At 41.8% G+C, this 20,142-nt stretch overlaps 1 protein-coding gene across 1 annotated transcript in view; it reads right to left on the bottom strand.

Annotated features, from left to right (window-relative positions):
* The window catches only part of LOC148015682 (dynein-1-alpha heavy chain, flagellar inner arm I1 complex-like), a 338,732-nt gene that overhangs the window by 26,493 nt on the left and 292,097 nt on the right, over positions 1-20,142 (bottom strand). Inside the window, exons 53-67 of the mRNA XM_087665230.1 lie at positions 15,253-15,326; positions 14,932-15,157; positions 14,724-14,855; positions 13,494-13,709; positions 13,004-13,239; positions 12,646-12,889; positions 10,389-10,625; positions 7,353-7,487; positions 7,128-7,232; positions 6,873-7,007; positions 6,143-6,748; positions 3,577-4,101; positions 2,581-2,687; positions 1,615-2,143; positions 1,262-1,441 (exon numbers count right to left, since the gene is read on the bottom strand). Of these exons, the coding sequence (XP_087521356.1) occupies positions 1,262-1,441; positions 1,615-2,143; positions 2,581-2,687; positions 3,577-4,101; positions 6,143-6,748; positions 6,873-7,007; positions 7,128-7,232; positions 7,353-7,487; positions 10,389-10,625; positions 12,646-12,889; positions 13,004-13,239; positions 13,494-13,709; positions 14,724-14,855; positions 14,932-15,157; positions 15,253-15,326 (3,687 nt within the window). The remainder of the gene's footprint in view (positions 1-1,261; positions 1,442-1,614; positions 2,144-2,580; positions 2,688-3,576; positions 4,102-6,142; positions 6,749-6,872; positions 7,008-7,127; positions 7,233-7,352; positions 7,488-10,388; positions 10,626-12,645; positions 12,890-13,003; positions 13,240-13,493; positions 13,710-14,723; positions 14,856-14,931; positions 15,158-15,252; positions 15,327-20,142) is intronic.

Consider the following 20,142-nt stretch of genomic DNA (forward strand, 5'->3'; position numbering starts at 1 on the left):
TTGGGGTTGGAAACGGAAACCAAAAACGGGAATAAAGAAGGGGAATTGTATGGAATGATGTAGTTTCTCAACATCTTGTAGAGAGACCTATTAAGGTCTCCTAGTCTTTTCTCCTTTCTCATTTAATTGCATCTTGGTAGGAGATGTTATGTTTTGCAGTTTGGCGCCCTCTTGATCTTCGTAAGGAGGAGAATTTGCTGCAAGGAGAAGTGCTGGCTACCTCTAGGTTGTTGGATTGGCCCGATAAAGAATTGCAGCGAGATAAGTTTAATCAGATGGCTCGTTTGGGGCTGTAGACAGCCCATGATGGTGTCATTCTTGGGCAGCCCCGTCTTTATTCTTTCCGGCGTATTCATCAGCACTTTCGGGTGCCTTGTGGCTATCATGACATTTGGTTGTCCATATAGGACAAGCTACTGAGGTTCTCCCCTTTGCCTGCTTTATAGCCATAGTTTGCTTGGCGAGATTGGATGTTTGTGCTTCTTGATGATTTCTAGAAAAGGTTAGCTAATTAGATCTATCATAAGATGGTCGGGGCCAAGTGATGGGTCATTGGAAAGGCTAATAAATTATGGCATATTTGGGATAGCAAAAAGAAGTGGTAGGAAAGATTCCTCCAACTTTGGAAATCTTAAGGTTCCTTATCAGGGTAAAGTGTTCATGTGGAGGTTGCTTATTGGGGGTCTTCCAACTGGGGATGTGTTGCATGCTTGCAAGATCTCTTGTGGTGGTTGTGAATTTTGCACTACATATGATGAGACATTGCTTGATCTCTTTGTCTCTTGCCTTATTGCTTGACAGATTTGGAGTTTTGTTTCCCATGTGTGGTTCTCCGCAACTCAGTAGCGGATATTAGCTCGTTCGTGGATTATGGGAAGGATGACTTCTATGTCTGCTTTGCAATCAGATTATTCCTGCCTCTTCCATTTCCTTTGATGGATAGCTTTGTGGCATATTTGGTGTACTCGGAATGCCTTTATTTTTGATTCAACCTCGGGCATCCATGGTCATGTGGCCTATGTTCATGGTTTAGTGTTATGGCAGATTTCCTCTATGGTTTCAGCTGATCTGGTTCTTTGTGACATTGGTGCTCCCTGGCTGGATATTGTTTTCTCCACACCAGCTGTCCTTTTTGTGTGATATTTGTGTGTCTTGATAGCCTTCCATTTGTGCCTACTCTGTTTTTCTTACCTAACCTGATAGTCTGATGTTTAATGTTGCTACTTAATTCAAATACCTTCATGAAAAGAGAGAGAGATACCTGAGGAGTCAACTTTCTCCACAAAGAGGGTAGCTGTCCATTATAAAGTGCTGTTGACAAATCATCAAGATCTTTGCTCATGCCAATCTCTCCTGCTAATGCTTTTTTAAGTTTTTGGAGGCTCTCTTCCATGCATATAAGAAGCTTATTCCATCTTTCAAGTTCTTGCAACAAGACAACCTGCAAAATAGTCACTTGTGAGAGTTCTCAAATGGTTACTTAAGCATACAAACTTCAAATTTTAGGGGGGACTCTCTATCAACATCCAGATAGTGCTTCCCTTTTGAAACTTTCTTTCTTCATTGAATAACCATACATATGATGGGACATTGAGAGTTGTTACTCCAGTATACCTGTATTGGGGTGGGATTCCCAATGTCTTTCCTAATTTTGGGGAGATCAAAAGGCTGGGGAAGCTTTGACATGATATCTGCAGCAGCACCACTGATTATACCATCTCTCCTACCGCCTCCTTGATCACTTCCTCCTCGAGGTTGCAAGTCCACCAGGTCTTTCCACAAATTTTTGGTTGTAGTTGTATAATAACTGATGTCAGCATTTGCATGCAAACCAAAAACTTCAGGTGTTTGAACCAGAGGTAGACTATCTATGTAAGATGTGTAATTTTCCTTTGGGCCATTGTCTGGAACCTTGTATGTGGTTCCATCAGATCCAGAGTAAAATCGGAAGGGATGGTATGGATCGAAAAGGAAGTCTCCCAAGTACTCCTCTAAATATGTTTTCAAGATCCTTCGGTCAAAAGAATCAGATACACGCCCACCATACATGGCTTCACCGATAAGATATCTCAATGTTCCCCATGGAATTGTGTCATCTTTGTTCTCCCAAGTCTTTTTCAGGTATGTTGCAATCAATAGAAGGCTGTAGACACCAAATGTTAGCATGCAGTCTACTTGCTTGTGGTCTCTGTCAATTAGTTGACAAGGTCAAAGGCTTCAAGCAAAGGAGGATTGGTTACTTTGTCACCATTAAGCTTATGGCATGGTGTGTTCTACCTGAAATAATTGTCTTTGTTCACAAACTAAACACTTGCACATATGTATGTGGATGTGCTTGAAAGCTATTGCATTCAACAATTGCTTATGATCTAGTGCAGATACATATGAAATTCATCATCTAGCCAATGACATGCACGATTTTGTGGTTCATAGAACAGCCATTACATGAAGGTGTTGTGGCTTGCATATCTGCTGTATCTTATATGTTTTAAGCAAGTGCAAACACAAGTCAGTATCAATATTAGAAACTTATGGGATGTTCCTTTCAGTCTATGAAACTGTAAGGAATATTAGAGCAACCTGATTCGAAGATCAGTTTCATTAAAATCATATGGTACATTCCATCCGAGCCTACCATACTTCCGTCGCTCTTGCACCACTGCATGAAAGAATGCCAGGACAAAAACCTGCAAGCAGGAATAAGGTTGTATGCATGAGAGCCTGATTTATTACTATTAGAAAGTGAGAAAATGTGATTTTCTTAACTGCAATTGGGCCATATTTTTACACATGCAAATTCAGGGGATGAAGACATATCATTCAAGCATTTTCTTTATAGAGGTTGATTCGATAGCAGGAGAAACTGGATCCCGATCTGGTGCTTACCAGTGCTATGTGCTAACATTCTTGATAAATCTGAAGAGCTAGATGCCAGCACGTGAATTTAGTGCGTATGTTTCTTGAGTTTATTGCTCAGTTTTCTAGTTTTATGGTCTGGTGGTTGTTTTGTACTCTACGCAACACTTTCATAGGTGGTTTGGATGTGCAGATGAACACTTTTAGTTTTTATAGTATTGTGGAATACCAAGCACCAGTTTTCATTAGTAATTTCTGGATTTGGATTAGGAGCTGTGTGCTGGAGGTCTTTTTGTCATGCATTCCTGGTCTTGGGTCAGGATAGGCCATTCAAGGAACTCAAAAACGAGGGCATGCTGGTAGTAATCTTCCATGCAAGTGTCAGGTTGCAACATCTTTACTTGGGTATAAGTTTAAAACCTACGCTTGGATGTGTGTTTACCAAATTACTAGCTGGACCATGCGGAAGGATAATACATATTTACATTGGTTAAAGTTTGTTTAACCCCCATCAAGCATGAAAATTTACTTGGTGATGATAAACAGAGTAATGATTAGTTCAAGCTATTAGAATGTGAGTGTCAATTGATTTACTACTTCAAATATCGATGTTGACCTTTTATTTTATAAAATGTTTTTAGCCAGTGCCACTTTACTGAACAAGACACACTGATCCACTTCTGCTCATTTCTTTTCATCAATTCACAGGAAGATTTTTACCTGACTTTTAAAAGCCCAATGGGGACAGTCTGAGAGCATTTCTGGAGTAATCTTTGCATATGAAGCTCTCATGTTTAGTTTTAATCCATTAGGAGGTTCTGTTACAACTTTTAGACTTCTTTGTGACACACCAAGTGGGAATGTTGAAGTTGGCTCTGTTGTAAGCCAGAGCCTGAAGTCGGCATGAGGCTTCTGAAGCTTCTCTAGTATCTTCTCCAAAGTTTTGAGCCATGAAGGAAGCAAGTGGCAATTTTGTAACATTACCCAAAGGCCACGGGCAGCTCCCACTTCTAATATCTCTTGGGCCTTTGGTCCCATGCCTTGGCCAAGTGCCATGTACTTTAGTTTTGCACCTGCTTTGAAGCCAAGCTCCTCACCAAGATTGAATACATCAAATGCTGGGTCTGCTCCTGGGCTGAGAATAAATACAACTGGAGTGAATGCAGAACTTTGTTTGTGGATATTACGGTAGTCAAGAACTGGCGGACTTATATACTTTTCCCCCATTTGTTCCATTACGTATCTCTGTCCAGGAGACAGTACAAGCAGTTAAATCCTGCAATGCTACAGGCTGCTAACTATCAGAATTGTGTGTTGTTACAAGCACATCAAACAAAATCACAATTCCTAAAGGAGTGAGCATATGTCTACTGCATGAACTTAATTAAAACTTTCTGAATTCTTAATTTGAGACCGTTTTGATCTGTGGATTTCTACTGCACCACAGGGTGAGCATTGGTCCTGGAGGAAGAAGAGAAAAGCTTGAACATCAGTGTAAGAGAAGTGGACTTTGCCGATGGGGTTGAAGCCCAAGTGGCTTGAGGCTTGAGCGTGTAGTGTACATGGGTGCACGTGAGTACAAGCCCTGGGCCTGGGTCCTTCCCCTGATGATGTGGCATCTGTCAAAGTTCAAGGCTCCACGAAAAGGAAAACAGATAAAAAAAGAGAAGCAGATTCTTAAATCCAGTCATGATTCCATATGTGCACGTGACAGCACATTCTTATAAAAAACGAATAATTTTTGCAACAGGTCAAAAAAGAAAGTCACATTAATGGCTAAAGAGAGGTTCAGAAAATTTGGTAATTAATTTTTATGAGAGGTCCAAACATAAAGTCACATAAAGAGAGGACCAGAACATTTTTGACTGCAAAAGGACATGAATTTATCTTTATTGATTCTACATAAGATTGATGATATCTTCCAAGAAACTCATACAAGGGTTGGTGTGGATATGTCAACGTTATTAGATTTTTCTTTCTCCATGATAAATGCTCTTGTATCAAGAATATGCCTTGATACCCGGATTTGTTGAGTTGTTCTTGACTTATGGTTGTTAATAATGTATTGTTGATGTGGTTGTCATTGGAAGGGTAAAGGGTATGTATCATAGTCTCCTTAGTGAGTTAATGCCGATAAATTTTCTCCATAGAAACTTCCTCTAATAGCATATTGTTTACAAGATTGGCATGGGTAGGGCAAGGTTGGCATGGTAAGGCTATGCACCATGGTCTCCTTAGGAGTGGATAACTACCTTTTGCGGAAACTTCCTCTTTCATAGCAGGCTCAGATGTTGGCACAGGTTGCATAGGTGATTGATTAGCCATGCAATTGATTATGGTGGCTCTTGGTCACTAAGGATGATACAAATCATGGGATTTCACAAAACATGAAAGTCATGAGTAAATATTTATACAAACTGAGAATAGCATTGAATCTCAAACTAAACCATAATAAGCTCTAAGTTCACAGTTAAGCTAAGCCATAATAGCTCTGAGTTCATGGTTCAGGATTTTTCTGCTTTGCTGCAATTGCTAGTATACGGTGACTTGCTCCTATATCGATGCATGCAAGGAGCTGTGGTATGGTTCAGGGTTTGTCTGCTTTGCTGCAATTGCTAGTATATGGTGGCTAGCTCCTGTAGTGATGCATGCAAGGGGCTGTGTGGTATTGTCATAACAGTCTGAGATTGATGTCAGTGGTACTATTGGCTCATTCTCTTCTAGTTTCTCTGTATTGTGAAATTTGTAGGGAACATTTGCCAGTACGTGAATACATTTCACTGCTCATAGGCATTGGCTTTGTCCTTGTGATTCTGACTAATAGATGAATCCATAAATATATTTTAGCAGTACAAGGGCGATTTAATAAGAAAGAAAGAAAACAAGCACATGCTTTTCAACTCACTTTTTTCCAGAAAGTGTTTGCAGCATTGTTGAATGTTGTTGAGACGTGAATGTTTTCATTATCAATAAGGCTGTGAATATCTCACATACATAGTGGAGATGCGAAACTACTTCAAAGTCTAAATCCAGAGAAACTTGTGGGAAGACCATCAAATGACAAAGAGTTCCAAGTACAATCAAAGGTTGGGATTGGCTAGACAATATGCAGTACGTGCCTCCAAAATCAAGAGTGATCAAGTAAGGGCACATGCATATAATCTGCATCATGTCATGCTAAATTTACAGACGTTCATTTGGTTGTGTGCTTCTTGTAAGATGGAGTGAAGACTTTTAGGCATAATACTTCTACAGCTAGTGAAGTAGTTGGTTTCAGACTAGCTACCGTGAGAGCAACAGTTATTCGATCAATTCGGAAGCAGCGAAGCACCAAAAGTTGCTCAAATGTCTTCAGTTTCTCAGTGAAGCCTCCGGGCATAGCAAATTCTTCTGGCTTTTCTTGCTCATACCATGACCTCCACGTCAGCTCATTCTGAACAAAGTGTTCCTCAACTTCGGCAAACTGTGGACCTAGTGTAGCCATCTGTACAAAATCTTGCCACCCTTGGTCTGGAAGCCAATCATAAGGCTTCTTCTTCTGCGCTTTCTCCAAGGATATATTACCTTTCAAGAAAAATTCCAGTTGCTGACGGTTGAGTTGATTTTCACCATTTGCAATGCTTATAGTCATTTGAAAGGAGAGCATCAACTTGTGCTTCTCAAACAGGCCAGTGCATGTATAGTTGTACACATCAAATGTAAGGGCATCTATAATGCTTCGCAGACGCCCCTCCAATGTCAATTCTTGTTTACTTGTTTCAAGGGAAATTTGAAAAATTTGGACGAATGATGAAAGCGAATATTCGTACATATTATTGATGGCAGAAAGTGAGGACATCACAAAAAACAGTATAGCACCCCGTTTGGCTGCTGGAGAATATCGGAGCCGTAGCTGCATGCCAGATGGATGGATATTAGTGCAGAGAAGATGAGAGAAGAAATTTCCTAAGGTATGTACCATGAACAGCACTTTTGTAATTGAATGGATGATGAAAGTTGATGCTGTATGTTTGAACCTGTTCAATCTCTAGAGCTGTCTCATGTGCAAGTATCAGCTTTTGAGAGATTTCAGAGGCCTTTGACTTGGCTCCCTCTAAGGTAGTTAGTAATTCCTCATTGTCTAGAATATTTCCAGTTGCATTACTCAACTCCTGCAAGAAAAGACGTGTAGTTTGGCAAGCTCTAACATCAGAAGTTCATTGAGGAACTATATGAGATGGCATCATCATGTTGCATATTGGGTCTTTACTCTGAATAGTAAGAGTACATACTCGCAGAAGGGTGTCCTCCAGAGTTTTCAGCAAAGTTTTATTTTCACTGCTTTCTCTCACCAAAGTTTCTCTTTCTTCTTCCAAATCTGGTCTTTCATGTTTTACCTGTTTGATTCAAGTGTTCAAGAGAAGCAACGTGTGATAAAAACCATTTAAAACAAAGTATTTGTGTTTATCTGCAGTGTATATACATGGAAAAAGAGTCAACAAGATAGACGTCCTTACAGTTGCATTCAGAAGCTGTGCTTGCAGTCCCTGCTCTGTGACACTGTAATTGATAATCATAGTTTTCCCAGATATTTCCGGTCCATAATGAGGATTTGGCAACTTGGTCACCAAATAAAGGCGAAAGTTATCATCCTAGCATAATGTACACCCTATATTCAGTCTGGTTGCTGATAAAATGGCAATTTAGTAATATACACATGAGAGAAGGGTGACATCTCCATAAAAACAATTCTCTTTGTGGTAAGCAAAACAATCATATGGACTTCTTGATGGGCATAAGTATCTTTGACACAGATCCTGTTAAAACAGTATGTTGTTGTCTTCTTAAGTATGTCAGATATTTTATGAGATAATCTTGGACCTTGGAGTCCCAATAATTAAACATGACATGCTGTGTGATTGTTCAAGCAACGCCCCAAATTAGTGAGTCTCACCTTTCCCCACCCTCGACTACTCAGGTTCGAGAGGCCTTCAACACCCCAGATACCTTCTTCACTAGGTCCGATGGCACTTCATCATGAGATGATTGGAGTCTGTGATCCATGATTCCCTCTCTCTCGTAGAGGGGGCTTCAAAGGTGGATGTACTCTCTTTGCCCTTAGAGGGGGCTTCTACTTCTTCGACTTCAGAGGGGGCCCTTGCACCTCCCCCCTTGGGGGGACACCTCCTCATCATGAAGTTCACCCACCATTTACTCTTCTGGAATGGTTGTCTTTGAGCAGTCATTTCTTCTATTGATACCTAGGATCTTTAGAGACTGCCTAGATCGCGGCCTTCCAGTTCAACTACGACTTGGTGATGAGGCCTTCAAATTCCTTCTAGGATAGAGCTATGGAGCTAGTGGCTTCTCTCCCAAGGTGGAGTTAGGTTCTACAATTCACCCCATCTACTATTCCTTACTATAGGTTACCTTTTAGTGGGACATCTTGTATCTTCGGGATTCTCTTCTTCTTTATCGTATCTCTCTCTGCTCCTCTTTCTTCATCCCTTTTTGGGCCTGAGAGGGGGTGTTGAGAAACCCACTTCTTCAGTTCACACACTTCATTTAGGGTTTTGCACTGATAGCCCCAAAAAGGGCCGGTCTTTACATTTTGGCCACTTTTTCAATGAGCATCCACACACCAGTGGACCACCCTAGACAGCTTACGCCTATAAATAAGCAGTCACTTCATTCATTCAACTCTCTCTTCAGTCATTCTTCACCACCTTCTTTGGTCACCACCACCACTTCCCTTCTCTCTGACCAAGCCCTTTCACTACCCTCACACCCCTACAGAAGGACATTGCGATTTGTGACTGACTTCACCCTTCCTCTTTTGCTTTAGGTGCCTTGTTCCATTTGCAGGCCTTGCGTTTGGAGCATCTTCCACTTGGCATCACCATCCTTTGCTTGGTGTCAGCACCCTTTTCCATTAGGCCCCACCTTTACCTGCATTTTTCAGTTCGGAGGCCTTTTCCTTGCCTAGCATCATCATTTCTAGCTTGGCGTAAGCATCCTAGCCGTTGGCGACAGTCTACACCATGTAGCATCAATGATTTCATCATTCATCTATCACACGGGCTGTTGGGGCTAGCGTTTTTGCAGCTTGGCTCCTCCATCACCTAGCATCACTTGTTTGTTAGGCTATTGGACCTGCGTTTTTCCAGCCCGGCTCATTCTCCATCATCTGGCATCATCATTATCCATCTAGCGTCACCATCTAATCTACTCTCCTTGCATTTGATAGCTTTGACACTTTGGGATTTGCGTTTTGCTGCCCAGGTCACTCCCCGACATCAGAGGACTATAGTTTGCTCCGTCAACAGTAGGTGATCATCTTCCACATCTTTGATGGCATCGGAAGATTGTGGTCTGCTCCCTCGACATCTGTCTTTTACCTTCCAATGATTGCTTTGATAGTCCATTGCTCGGAGGATTGCATTTCGCTCCCTTCGTTGTGCAAATTTCCCACAGGTGCTGCCGTCTAATTCAGACAGGACAATGCAATTATCTTTTGAGCTTCGGCTTCGTTGTATCAATTTTTCTTCTCATAGCATGATTCAATGCATCATCACCGTGTTCCTGTGATTTTGAGTTTCTCTTCTCTCTCAGTTTTTGCCGTACACACTTTGTATTACTCCTTGCAAACCCTACTCTCTCTCTACACTATTGCTTATTTTGACATGGTATCAGAGCATAACTGTTATTTTGATAGTGCACACATTCTTCTAGTGGCTTTTTAGAAGCAAGAAGGGAGGCTAATGATGGTCCTTCATATGGTTTCTTCTAGCCTTTTCACTACAAAAGGGTGGAATTTCCATTAATAATTCCAATCATTGGACAATAAATGGACCATTTTGATATAAAAAGCTGATGTTAGGGATGAAACAACTTTGGGAGAGCTTCAGTATAGTGTTATGGGTGATGGCTTGCTCATAATTGTTAAAGCTGTTAAAGTATGATATTGGGCACTGGAGGTTCCATGGAAGAGTGGGTGATTTTGATATTGCATGGGGGACTGCTTACTACATTCCAACTTACAAGTGGGCCAGTTGGTGTACACAAGCATTTGAAGTAGGGGATGAAATTGAAGTACATGTCCCTACAGGTTGTTCATTATGCCATTGCATGGTTTTTGCTGATTCATAATCGACTTGGAGAAGAGAGTGGTTGAAGTTGATCACCATCAGACTTATTGAGGAAGTAGATTGGAGATGATGAACTTGTCATTCCTTATATTTGCTTGATTTGACCTCTTTTGTCAAAGCTCCTAGGGACAGGTTTCAAACCCTCACATGTGTAGTTGATATATTTGTATATGGGATTGGGAGATGAGGTCAACACTGGTGCTGGCATGTGTTGCTTTCAATGTATTTGGACTTTGAGGCTACAGTAGATTACTTTTAATTGAAATATCCAAAATTGATTTTGTGCTTTGCTCTTAGCGTGGCCTTTTGTGCAGGGAAAGCAAGCACTTAGGACACACAGTTTGAAACCACCGGATGACACATGGAGATATTCTCAATATTCTTGAAGATATTTGGAGGCTGTACCCATTCAATGTCCTTATCACCAAGTTTGATAGTTTTGCGTCCTCCCGGCAAAGAAGAAGTTGCTTTCTCTAGAACTGGATCAATAACTGGATCAATATACTCATCTACATTTTCAAACATAAATGGAAATCCGTACTGAACTGCTAACTCAAGCTGCTTCAAGAAGTCAGAGTCATTGAATGTCTTTACACGACCCTCAAGAAGCTTGCCTTCCTTTTTCTTTATCCAATTTATTGCCTGTAAGCATAGACACAACCGGCCAGCATACCAACACCATGTATGAAGTCCAAAAGAGCAAGCATTTATATAAAACACACTCACTCAGTTTGATGGTAACTTTCATATGAGCTAAAACTAACTTCACCTATAATGTATGTTTTTGCAAATTACTTGTAAAGTGCAGTGTTCAAGAAGTTTTCTATATTTTGTTTGTGTGTCATAGAAAAAGGAGAGAATCGGTATTTTTGACAAAATCGAGGTGTAAAATAGGCTTTTCTTTCATCAGTTAATATCTTTTTGAATGTTTTACGAAGTTTTTTTTGACCAATGATTGTGAAGTGAAAAATGATAAACTGTAGCTCCAACAATATGTTCTGATGAAAGTTTGGGACCCTTGTCACTTGGATGCTTGAACACACTACCGTCTTGTGAGCGCCCTTTTTCTTCCAAACCGTGATTTGCAGTGTAGCATCCTTGTTTCCTCTTCTATATTCTCTCACATGCTCCACTGCATCTCTTTGAATGTGAACTGATACATAGATCGGGTCACTATGTTGCCAAAGTGTTGAAGATCATGACTTTGGTTTTTCCAAGGTTCACTATGAGATGTCTCTCTTTGCAAAAGGTATGTAGTGCATCCAAGTGATGCTGCAAGCCCTCCGGTGAGTCTGAAATGGGTAAGATATTCAGCATATAGTTATCGGCATTAACACTCCTGCTAGGCTAGCTCTAACTCCACCTCCCCCTATCAATGTAGTTGGACACCTCATCTATGCATAGTCCAAATAGTGTGGATGAAAGTAGACATCCTTGTTTTACTCCTATGGTGTTGTCAATCCGGTCAGACATCTCTCTAGGTATGCGCATACGGCTTGTCACTCTCTCATACAATGCATAAATGTCCCACTGCATAGCCTCTAGCACTCCAATCTCCTGCAATCTCTTCATGGAATGTGCTTGGAGTACTATGTCAAATGTCTTATGGAAATCTACAAAGCAATGATTATTATAATTCTGTGTTTTTAGATCCTTCAATCTATAACAGATTCCAATGATATTTTAGATAGCTAATTTCATCCATGGAATTTAGATTGAGTATATAGCCATGTAGCAAGAGATAATCGGTAGATAGTTATTTTGACTATCAATTAAACACTATTATTCTATCTAATGTGAATTTTCCATATCTGAAGATAAAGCCTAATTAATGATTGTTTATTAACCCTCGTTTCACAATTACTTTCCTGTTTGATTTGCATACTCATTTAATTATCTACATGGGCACTTGGTGAACTAGCGACACTATGCTCAATGACAAAAGCCTTGGTTGGGATTGCCTGATAAATGAATTCTTTGCAAAGTACGCAAATGTGCTCACACCACCCTTGACCTCTATTTTTTAGGATGTTTGGGAAGCGGGGATTACCCCTGATTGGTGGAGAGTGGGAGTTATCACATTGTTACCTAAGGTGCCCCAGTGTTCCTCTCTCAAACATTGCCAGCCTATTTCCTTGATGGGCAGTTCGCTTACATTGTTTCACCAGAAATGATAATTGGTTCACCCTGATACTATTAATGCACTCTTGATACTCTTTATTGTTGTAATGAGCAGATCTTTGTGTTCCCATGCTTGCCTGATGATGGTCATTATTGGAAACATGGATGTTAATTCCATGTATTCAAACAAAAATTGGTCCTTGGCTGTATGGCAGTGTTTAGCATCAAAATGACGGGCCTTCTTGATTTAGTTTTCTTTTTACTTTTCTTGTAGACATCAGACTTCTAGTAAATAATGTTCCCACCCATTTCTGTTTCCTAGCATGAGCCCTTGCTGACATTTTCTCATACGTTTCCTTTTTTATGTGACCAAGGTGTGTTTACCTTTTAAATCAATGTCTACTCTCTTTTGTACGGATCCTTAGACCTACGTAGCCATCCCTAAAACAGTTGCTGTCTCAGGTTTGCAGTCTGAGAATGTGAGAGAGGGAAGTAGGGGGGCTGAGTTGTCTTTCTTTTCGAAGAAAGAAAAGATGCTGACCTGCATTTGCGGATCTATACAAAGAGGGAATCTGGATGCACGTGTTGTAAGGATGCCATTTTGTATTGAAAGCTCATTAGATGGAAGCCCTTCATTAATCCATCTGCTTGTCTCAACCTCATCTGTTAATAAAGCTTCCAGTCGAAAGGGGCTAGTTATGGGAATGTCATTCTTTTGGATGTCAGAAAGCCATACATCTCGTATCATGTGTGTTCTGAAGTCAATGGTAAATGCTCCGGTGTAACTGAAAAAATATGTGATACAAAGTCAGACTAATTATTGTTCTAAACACAGCTGTGCTACTTGCTGTCTAGTTAAATTTCAACTGGAACATGGAAGTTAAGCAAACACTCCCAACCTAAGAAAGCTGGAAGTGATTAAACAATCTCCCAGTAGTTTTTCTCGAGCAACAGAAAGCTCCTCCACCTCCTTGGACCACCTCTCATGTTCTGATCCAAGTCCTTCTACCAGGCGTTTTGCTGCATCAAGTCTTTTCTCCATAAGATCTGCTTTTTTTTTCAGATCTTGTTGTTCTGCAGTGTTTGTTGCAAACTGGTTTTGTAATAGCCCTAGCTGCTTTGACAACTCTCCTATCTGCAGGTATACCAAATATGGAGTGTCATTCTTAGTTTGTGGACAATACTAGAATTGCACTTACAATGTTTTGTAGTGCTATTATGCTATTAAATCATTGAACATAAAGAATGCGATGAGCATTACTCAAGTTGATCAATAAAACATTTGAAAATAAACAAAAGTTATTCAGTGCAGCTGAGCAGTTGCTAAGTTTTTTGCTTTGGCATCTGTTTCTTCTTTCTTTTTGAGTTGCCAAGGAAGGTAATACACACCTCTTGCTGAATTTTTTCCAGCTCATTCTGGGCAGTGCGAAGGTTCTTCTCTGCTGTAGTTACTGCCTGTCGCTTTGGTGCAACTGTTTTTGCAATATTGTTATAGTTCATCATTGCCATGACCCACCTCAAAAGTCCAGCTCCAGCAGTAGATATATTCATAAGCTCGTCCAATGTGAGTTTAGGATCTTTAAAGTACTCTTTTAATGCTCTAATCTGGCATCGAAATCACAAGGTTAGGCTCTGGTTTCTATTTCTGTGTTTTTAATACCCTAACCTGGAACCAGAATCAAAAGGTTAGGGTCTGGTGCTTAATATTTTAGCAACATGATATATCTGGATGCCTTCCATGTGCTCCATTCAGTTTATACACACAGCAAGTTTGGAATGTTAAGACATCCGAAGATAGTTCTTGGAGCATATACACTCGTAACCTAGACCCCACAGTGCCAGTTTTTAAGTCTCCTGCTCGTTTGGATTATATTCAGAATTCACTTTGGCATCCACATTCTGACAGGCTGTAAGAGGTGGTTATACGGATTCAGATAAATCACTGACAGAATAGAGAGCACATAAAGTCATCTGTTATTTAAGGGCTCCAAAGGGTGTGATTTGCAAGCAGTTGAGCAAACAGCAGAGATGAACATTGCTTAGGTCTTCATATCTAGGTTGGCCAAGGCATTTGAGCTACTAGTAATGCAAATGATATAGTTGAGGGAAACTATGAAACAGAAACAGAAACAGAAAAGGAAAACGAAACGAAAATGGCAGTGTTTTAGAAGAGGGAAACAGAAATGCCACCTCATTAAGGGATGAGAGAGAACAGGCGAAGAAGGGGAAATGTGTAAAAGAGTGAATGGGATAGGACATTTCTAAAGGAGGAAAAGCAAAAGATGGGTATCTTAAAGCGGTAGAAAGCTATGGGCATATCATGGCCTAAACCCACGCAAATCTCCGCAAATTTGCCACTTGGCATTTGAAATCTTGGTTGATGAGGGAACATTAGGAGAAATGTTTTGGATCCAAAGAAAAATGCCGTGTGGTGCCATTTCCTCTAGGGAAACATGTTTCAGGGGTTCTAGAGCATTTTTTGGAGTTTTGGACACCTCCAACAAGCATTTTGGAGCGTTTCCTGCTTCTATGGCAAATGAGCATATACTGGTTTTCCTTTCTCAGGCATGGCCATATGGAAAGAAAAGACACTCAGTGATTAGGGTGATTATAGTTTACCTGCTTGTCTGTTATTGCATCTTTGTCAAACTCCATCAAAGTCGCTAAAAATCGGTTGTCTGCCATCATTGCTTTTGCGCCTTTCCAAGACACATCTTTGATACCTCTAAGAATGACAACACATTCACATACCTGGAAGCAGAACAAGATTTTATATGAGGTCATACGCATTTTTAATTCTTTTGAACTTTACAGTTTAATGTGCCACCTTTTGAACAAGTATGTGAGGCTTAGCAAAAGATCGAATCTCTGTAATTTCTTCCTTTTTGAGGTTGTTTAATGCTTCTGCTGCTGCTTCCAAAGCTGGGAGTGCTTCTTCAAGTGCCTTCTCAGCCTCTTCTTTCTCTCTGCTGATTGTCTCATTTTGCCTCTCAAGCTCTACTTGTTTCTCTTGTGCAAAGCTTTGCTTCAGTTGTACTTCTGCTGTGCTTTTACTGTTTTGCCGAGAAACATTCTTTGTTATATATGGGTTTGTAATAAGTGACAAAATGCAAAGCCGAATTTTTTTTGTAACCGACAGTTTTCTCACCTGATAACTTCTAGTAGCTGGTTGCATTCCGCAGTTTTCTGATCCACTATGACTTTTGCTTCTGCCAGTGTGACCTAGAGACAAGCAAATGCAACTAGGCATGAAATGTTGGAGCTGGAACCATGTTTAGCATCTGGCTTAAGATGTGGTTTGCACTTCAACCACTATACAAAATGCACACATGGATATTTGTACGTGCACATGATGTCTTTCTGCATATGGTGACTAGGCAAAGTATAGCAATCACACAGTGTTTATTTGGGGGAATACTGATAAGTGTACGAGGATAGATGGAGCTAACCCAATGAAATCTTTTTCTTGGATTTTATTCATAAATGCAACACTCCTATTACTAAATCCTCAAGCGAAAATAGTAGAACTGTTAAGGTGAGGCAAATCAATTAAACTTGGAAATGTAAGCATCATTGACTATGAATGCTGACAACTTATTTTAGGGGGTTTTGTTTTCTCAATAATTCTGGCTTACAACTTGGCTAGTGTGACTCAATTCTCAGTCATCAAGATGCTTAAAGTCTAAATGAGTCATGAAAGCAGATTCAAAGGATGCCTTGGTAGTGATGAAAAGATGGAAATCCCATGGATTGGACGGCCCTACACTTGAAATTTGCACGCTTTTTGGGATGACATTTTAATCGCATGAACCATTGAATGGCTGAAAGTAAATAACTCTTATGAGTATCACTTATAAACATATAATTAAAATTCTAATAATGTATGGATTCATAGGCATACTGCGAAGTGTTAGCATTTAATTCTGCTCTTCTAAAATCTGCAAATAAAAAGTATGGCTGCCACCTCATGCATAATGACACATGAGAAAGCAAAAGGAAAGTTGTAAGGGAAAGACAGACAGAGGCAGCTGAGGAACCCAAGTCAACTCAGAATGACAGATTATTTTCCTTCTACCAATCTTTGTGAGAGTCCCTGTATGATTGGTATGAGTTGAGCAGGTTAACCACCATATATACATATGTCTGTTAAGAAGATTGCTAGGGTTTGCACTGAGGACACACAGAGTGTACGACCACGACAGAAACACAAGACACAGACACAGACACAGAGGGCAAAACTCAAACCCTAAACGCAAAACTCAAAACTCAAACCCTAAATGCAAAACTCAAAACTCAAAACTCAAACACAAACAGAAGAAGGGAGAGAGAGAACACAACTCTGAAGTGAATGAATGCTGTAAATGAATGTAAGAGTGTACATTGTGCTCAAGGGTAGAGCAATGTCGGAGTGTGATGTCCACCAAAGACGGATCCCAAGTCTGTGACCACCAGTCGGAGTGTAGGAGCGCTGAATAGTGAATGGCAGCAGGCTGGTCACCAAAACGCAGCAGTCTGGAGGTTGGAAACTGGTAAACACAGCAGTGTATCACTGATCGGGGGTTGGAAACTGTGCATAGTCTGCTGTAAACAGCAGGCAGAAACAGTGTCTGAGAGTGTCAGGGCCTGCAATGCTGAAAACGCAAGCTGGCTGACCCTGGAGATGATGGACGGCAGGCTGAACAGTAGTTTGGGACGGTTTGGAGTAGTCGCCAGCAGCTGAGAGCTGTCGCCTATAGCAATGGACAGGCTGAAGATGATGTGGCTGCAATCGATGATGGTTGGATTGCAGATGGAGGCGGGTTGCAGGTTGGAAACTGAGCGCCAACAACAACAGAGGGTGTGTGGGCTGGTGTAACCTGCAAACAAGGATAATTGCTGAATGGGGGCAGCTTGTCTATTTATAGATGTGGAAGAGCGCCCCAAAAATAAGGGTTTCCACTAAACTTTCTCAAACCGCTCCCCGTTTTAGGGTTTCCACTGAACTCTCTCGAACCGGTCCCCGTTTTAGGATTTTACTCTAAAAGAGCATTTTTAGTGTGTTTTGGGGCTATTTAAGAGGCTAATCAACAAGTAATGCATATTTTAGCTCAATACCCCCTCTCAGGCCCAAAACTGAGCCGAAAGGTTAGGCCAGCCATGGTGATGTTTATGTACCCCAAGGTGTCCCACCCCAAAGCAGCCAAGGCATCGGACAAAGGGTGCATGTTGGCTGCCTAGTGGCCTACCAAGACTACAAAGGCGATGGTTATCTTACCAAGGGAATCCAAGTAGTCACCCCAAAGAGGATAGGGCATTGGACAAAGGGTGCATGTCGGCTGCCCAGTGGCCTACCAAGTCTTATAAAGGCGGATGGAACCACATTAAACTTTGTGTGTGTGTGTGTGTTTTTTTTTTGGAATAAGTGTGGTAAATTTTATGAGATGCGGCCGATTGAGTAATAGTGACCCAGAAGATGGGAGTAGGGAGGGTATACCCAACACATCACAAAACAGTACAAGCTAACCCATCCACTCAGGGTGTCGATGACGAGGAAAAATAGGTGGAGGTATCCATGTGATGAAGAAGGATGGTGGTGTGGTAACAACAGCCGCCAGTGGAAACAACTTAGGATCCGCACAAGTGGTGCTCTGCACAATGAGATGCAAAGTATGCTACATACTAAAGAATGCTCATGTAACAAGTGCCACTTGGACAGTGTCTCTCATGGGAAAATTGTTCACTTGCTCAAGCGCCCTAGTACAAAGATGATGAAATCATGTAATGCAAAGGATAAGGTATAATAGGGGAGGAGAAGCCGATGTCGAAGACAAAGTGCTAAAGCTTGTAGAATACCAAGAAGGATAGGAACCCCCTCTCAACTTGGATGTAGATGCCGAAGAAGGAAGAGGAGCCTGATGTCGGTCTTCGTGTGGTATTGAGAACCATAAGGAATGAAGAGGAGGAGGAAGCATCCTAGCTGGAAGAGCTAGGTAGAAGTCACCGCCATGATAGCATCAAGAGAGATGCTGTACGATCCGCCTCGGGAGGGGAAGCCTCCATGCTGGTAGAAGAGCAAAACTCCAAGGATGATTAAACCATGAAGAAAAGACGCACATCCCAAGTCTCCAGTCTAGATAGGACTGGGCAAACCTGCATGTTAGCCCTACACTGAAAACAAAACCTACAAAGGAGATCAAAGTCTGCAATCACAGAGGTCAGTAGTGAGATGCTCCAAAAATAAAACAAAACTAAAATGAAAAGATAATTGAAGGAACAAGTACAAAGATGCAAATGTGTATGTGTGTATGAGTAAATGCAACAGAAGACTTAAAATGTAGAGACAAAAATCCTATGGGCCCGACTCTAAGAGTGCGAAAAATGAATGCTAGATTGACCTAGGGTATTCGAAAGGACCTAGAGACATGCTAGTCTAAGAAGGTGGTCACCATCGCGTACATCCAGTAGCAGGGCTCTGCCAAGGGAACGCCTGACGAGATGGGGAGGAAGGTGAGATAGATGCATGAAGTGCAATGGGATTGGAGCCTGCAGACCAGTCAACCAATCCTTCAGGAGTAGAGAAGGATGACCGCAGAGGTTGTTCGGGTGCCACATGTCCAGCAGTCGCTGTGGGGGTTGGAGGAGCAGATGGGGCAGGAGCGGAAGGCGTAGCCCTACTGGACTGTGAAGTCGCAGCGGTTTGCTGAGGCTTTTTAGGTGGAATACCTTGGGCCTTGGAGCAACACTCCTTGTTCACATGGCCTGCTCTCTGGCGATGTGTGCAAAACCGGTTTTTCTCAGGGATTTTCAGCCAGATAGGTCTTGATTCTTTGGTTCCATCGGAGGAAGAGGAGTCACCCTTTGATTGGCTTGCCTTCGCATCTAGCGAGTTCTTGCCACTGGTGGTTTTCCCTCCCGAAGAAGAAGCAACCAACGCCCTCTGCTTTGAATAAGACCGTGATGACGATTTCTTGTGGACTTGATCATGTAGCCTTGCGTAACACAAGAATTGGCACTCAAACTTGTAGAAGGTTGGCAATCGAGGTTGGGAGATGATGTGTTGAATGAAATTGAAGTATTTTGCGGGCAACTTATTCAAGAAGAATGTAACGTGATCGTCATCTGACTTTGGAGAGTCAGTAGTGGCGAACTCGGCAAGTAACCGCCTATAGTCAGCTAGCTTGACTTTTAGATCATCCCCTTTCTTAAGAGAGAAGCTCAAAGTCGAGATTGATGCGCCGAGTACGATCACGAGCTGCATAGCGGTCGAGAAGGTGACTTCAACGCTCTGACGCGAGCGGGAAGTGCTGCAACTGAGAGTGAAACTCAGGAAGCAATCCCTGCATCAGCTCAACATTGGCTGTAGCATTGCGGACTCTCCATTGACGGATGTAGTCAGGGTGAGCTAGTCGAGGGTCCGGCATAGGCTCTAGATCAATGACGAGGTCCCAAAGACCCTGAGACTTAAGCACTTGTTGCATGAAATTCGACCAAGTAGTGAAATTTGACCCGTTAAAACGTGTCTTATCCGTGAAGGCATTCTTGGCCGTTGCAACAAGAGTGGTAGTGCTCGGAGATGCATAGTGTGAAAAAGTGTAGTGGGGGTAGGATGGGGGAGTGAAGTACCCTTGGGAATGGGCCCTAGAGTGCCTACCAGGCATGCGGGTAGTGTGCAAGGTGGATCCATAGGTAGGGATGGGCTGACTAGGCATGGGCATGGTAGCCACATGAGGAACCCAAGGAGGTGGGATGGGAATACGGGGAGCAGAAGATGGGAATCCCTGTGTAGGTGTAACACAAGGAGAGTGTGAAGACGCACCATAAGCTGAGGATGGAAACCCCTGTGAGTGGTCATGGGAGATGTGAAGCTGGGGATAGTGAGGGGGATGCCCATCACAGTCGACCCAAGAGTGATGGGTGTGCTATTTTGCTGAAAGGTGAGAGGCACTGTGGTAAAGGGTGCATTCCCCCTAACGAAGTACCATGGTGCAAAGAGGTAGAGAATGGGGTGGAGAAGGAAAAGGTGCTAGGAGCGGAGATGGTAGATTCAACCCCTAGGGTG

This window comes from Lygodium microphyllum, chromosome 24 (assembly GCF_053477565.2).
Source record: "Lygodium microphyllum isolate KBCC chromosome 24, Lygodium_microphyllum_v1.1.10, whole genome shotgun sequence".
NCBI lineage: Eukaryota > Viridiplantae > Streptophyta > Polypodiopsida > Schizaeales > Lygodiaceae > Lygodium > Lygodium microphyllum.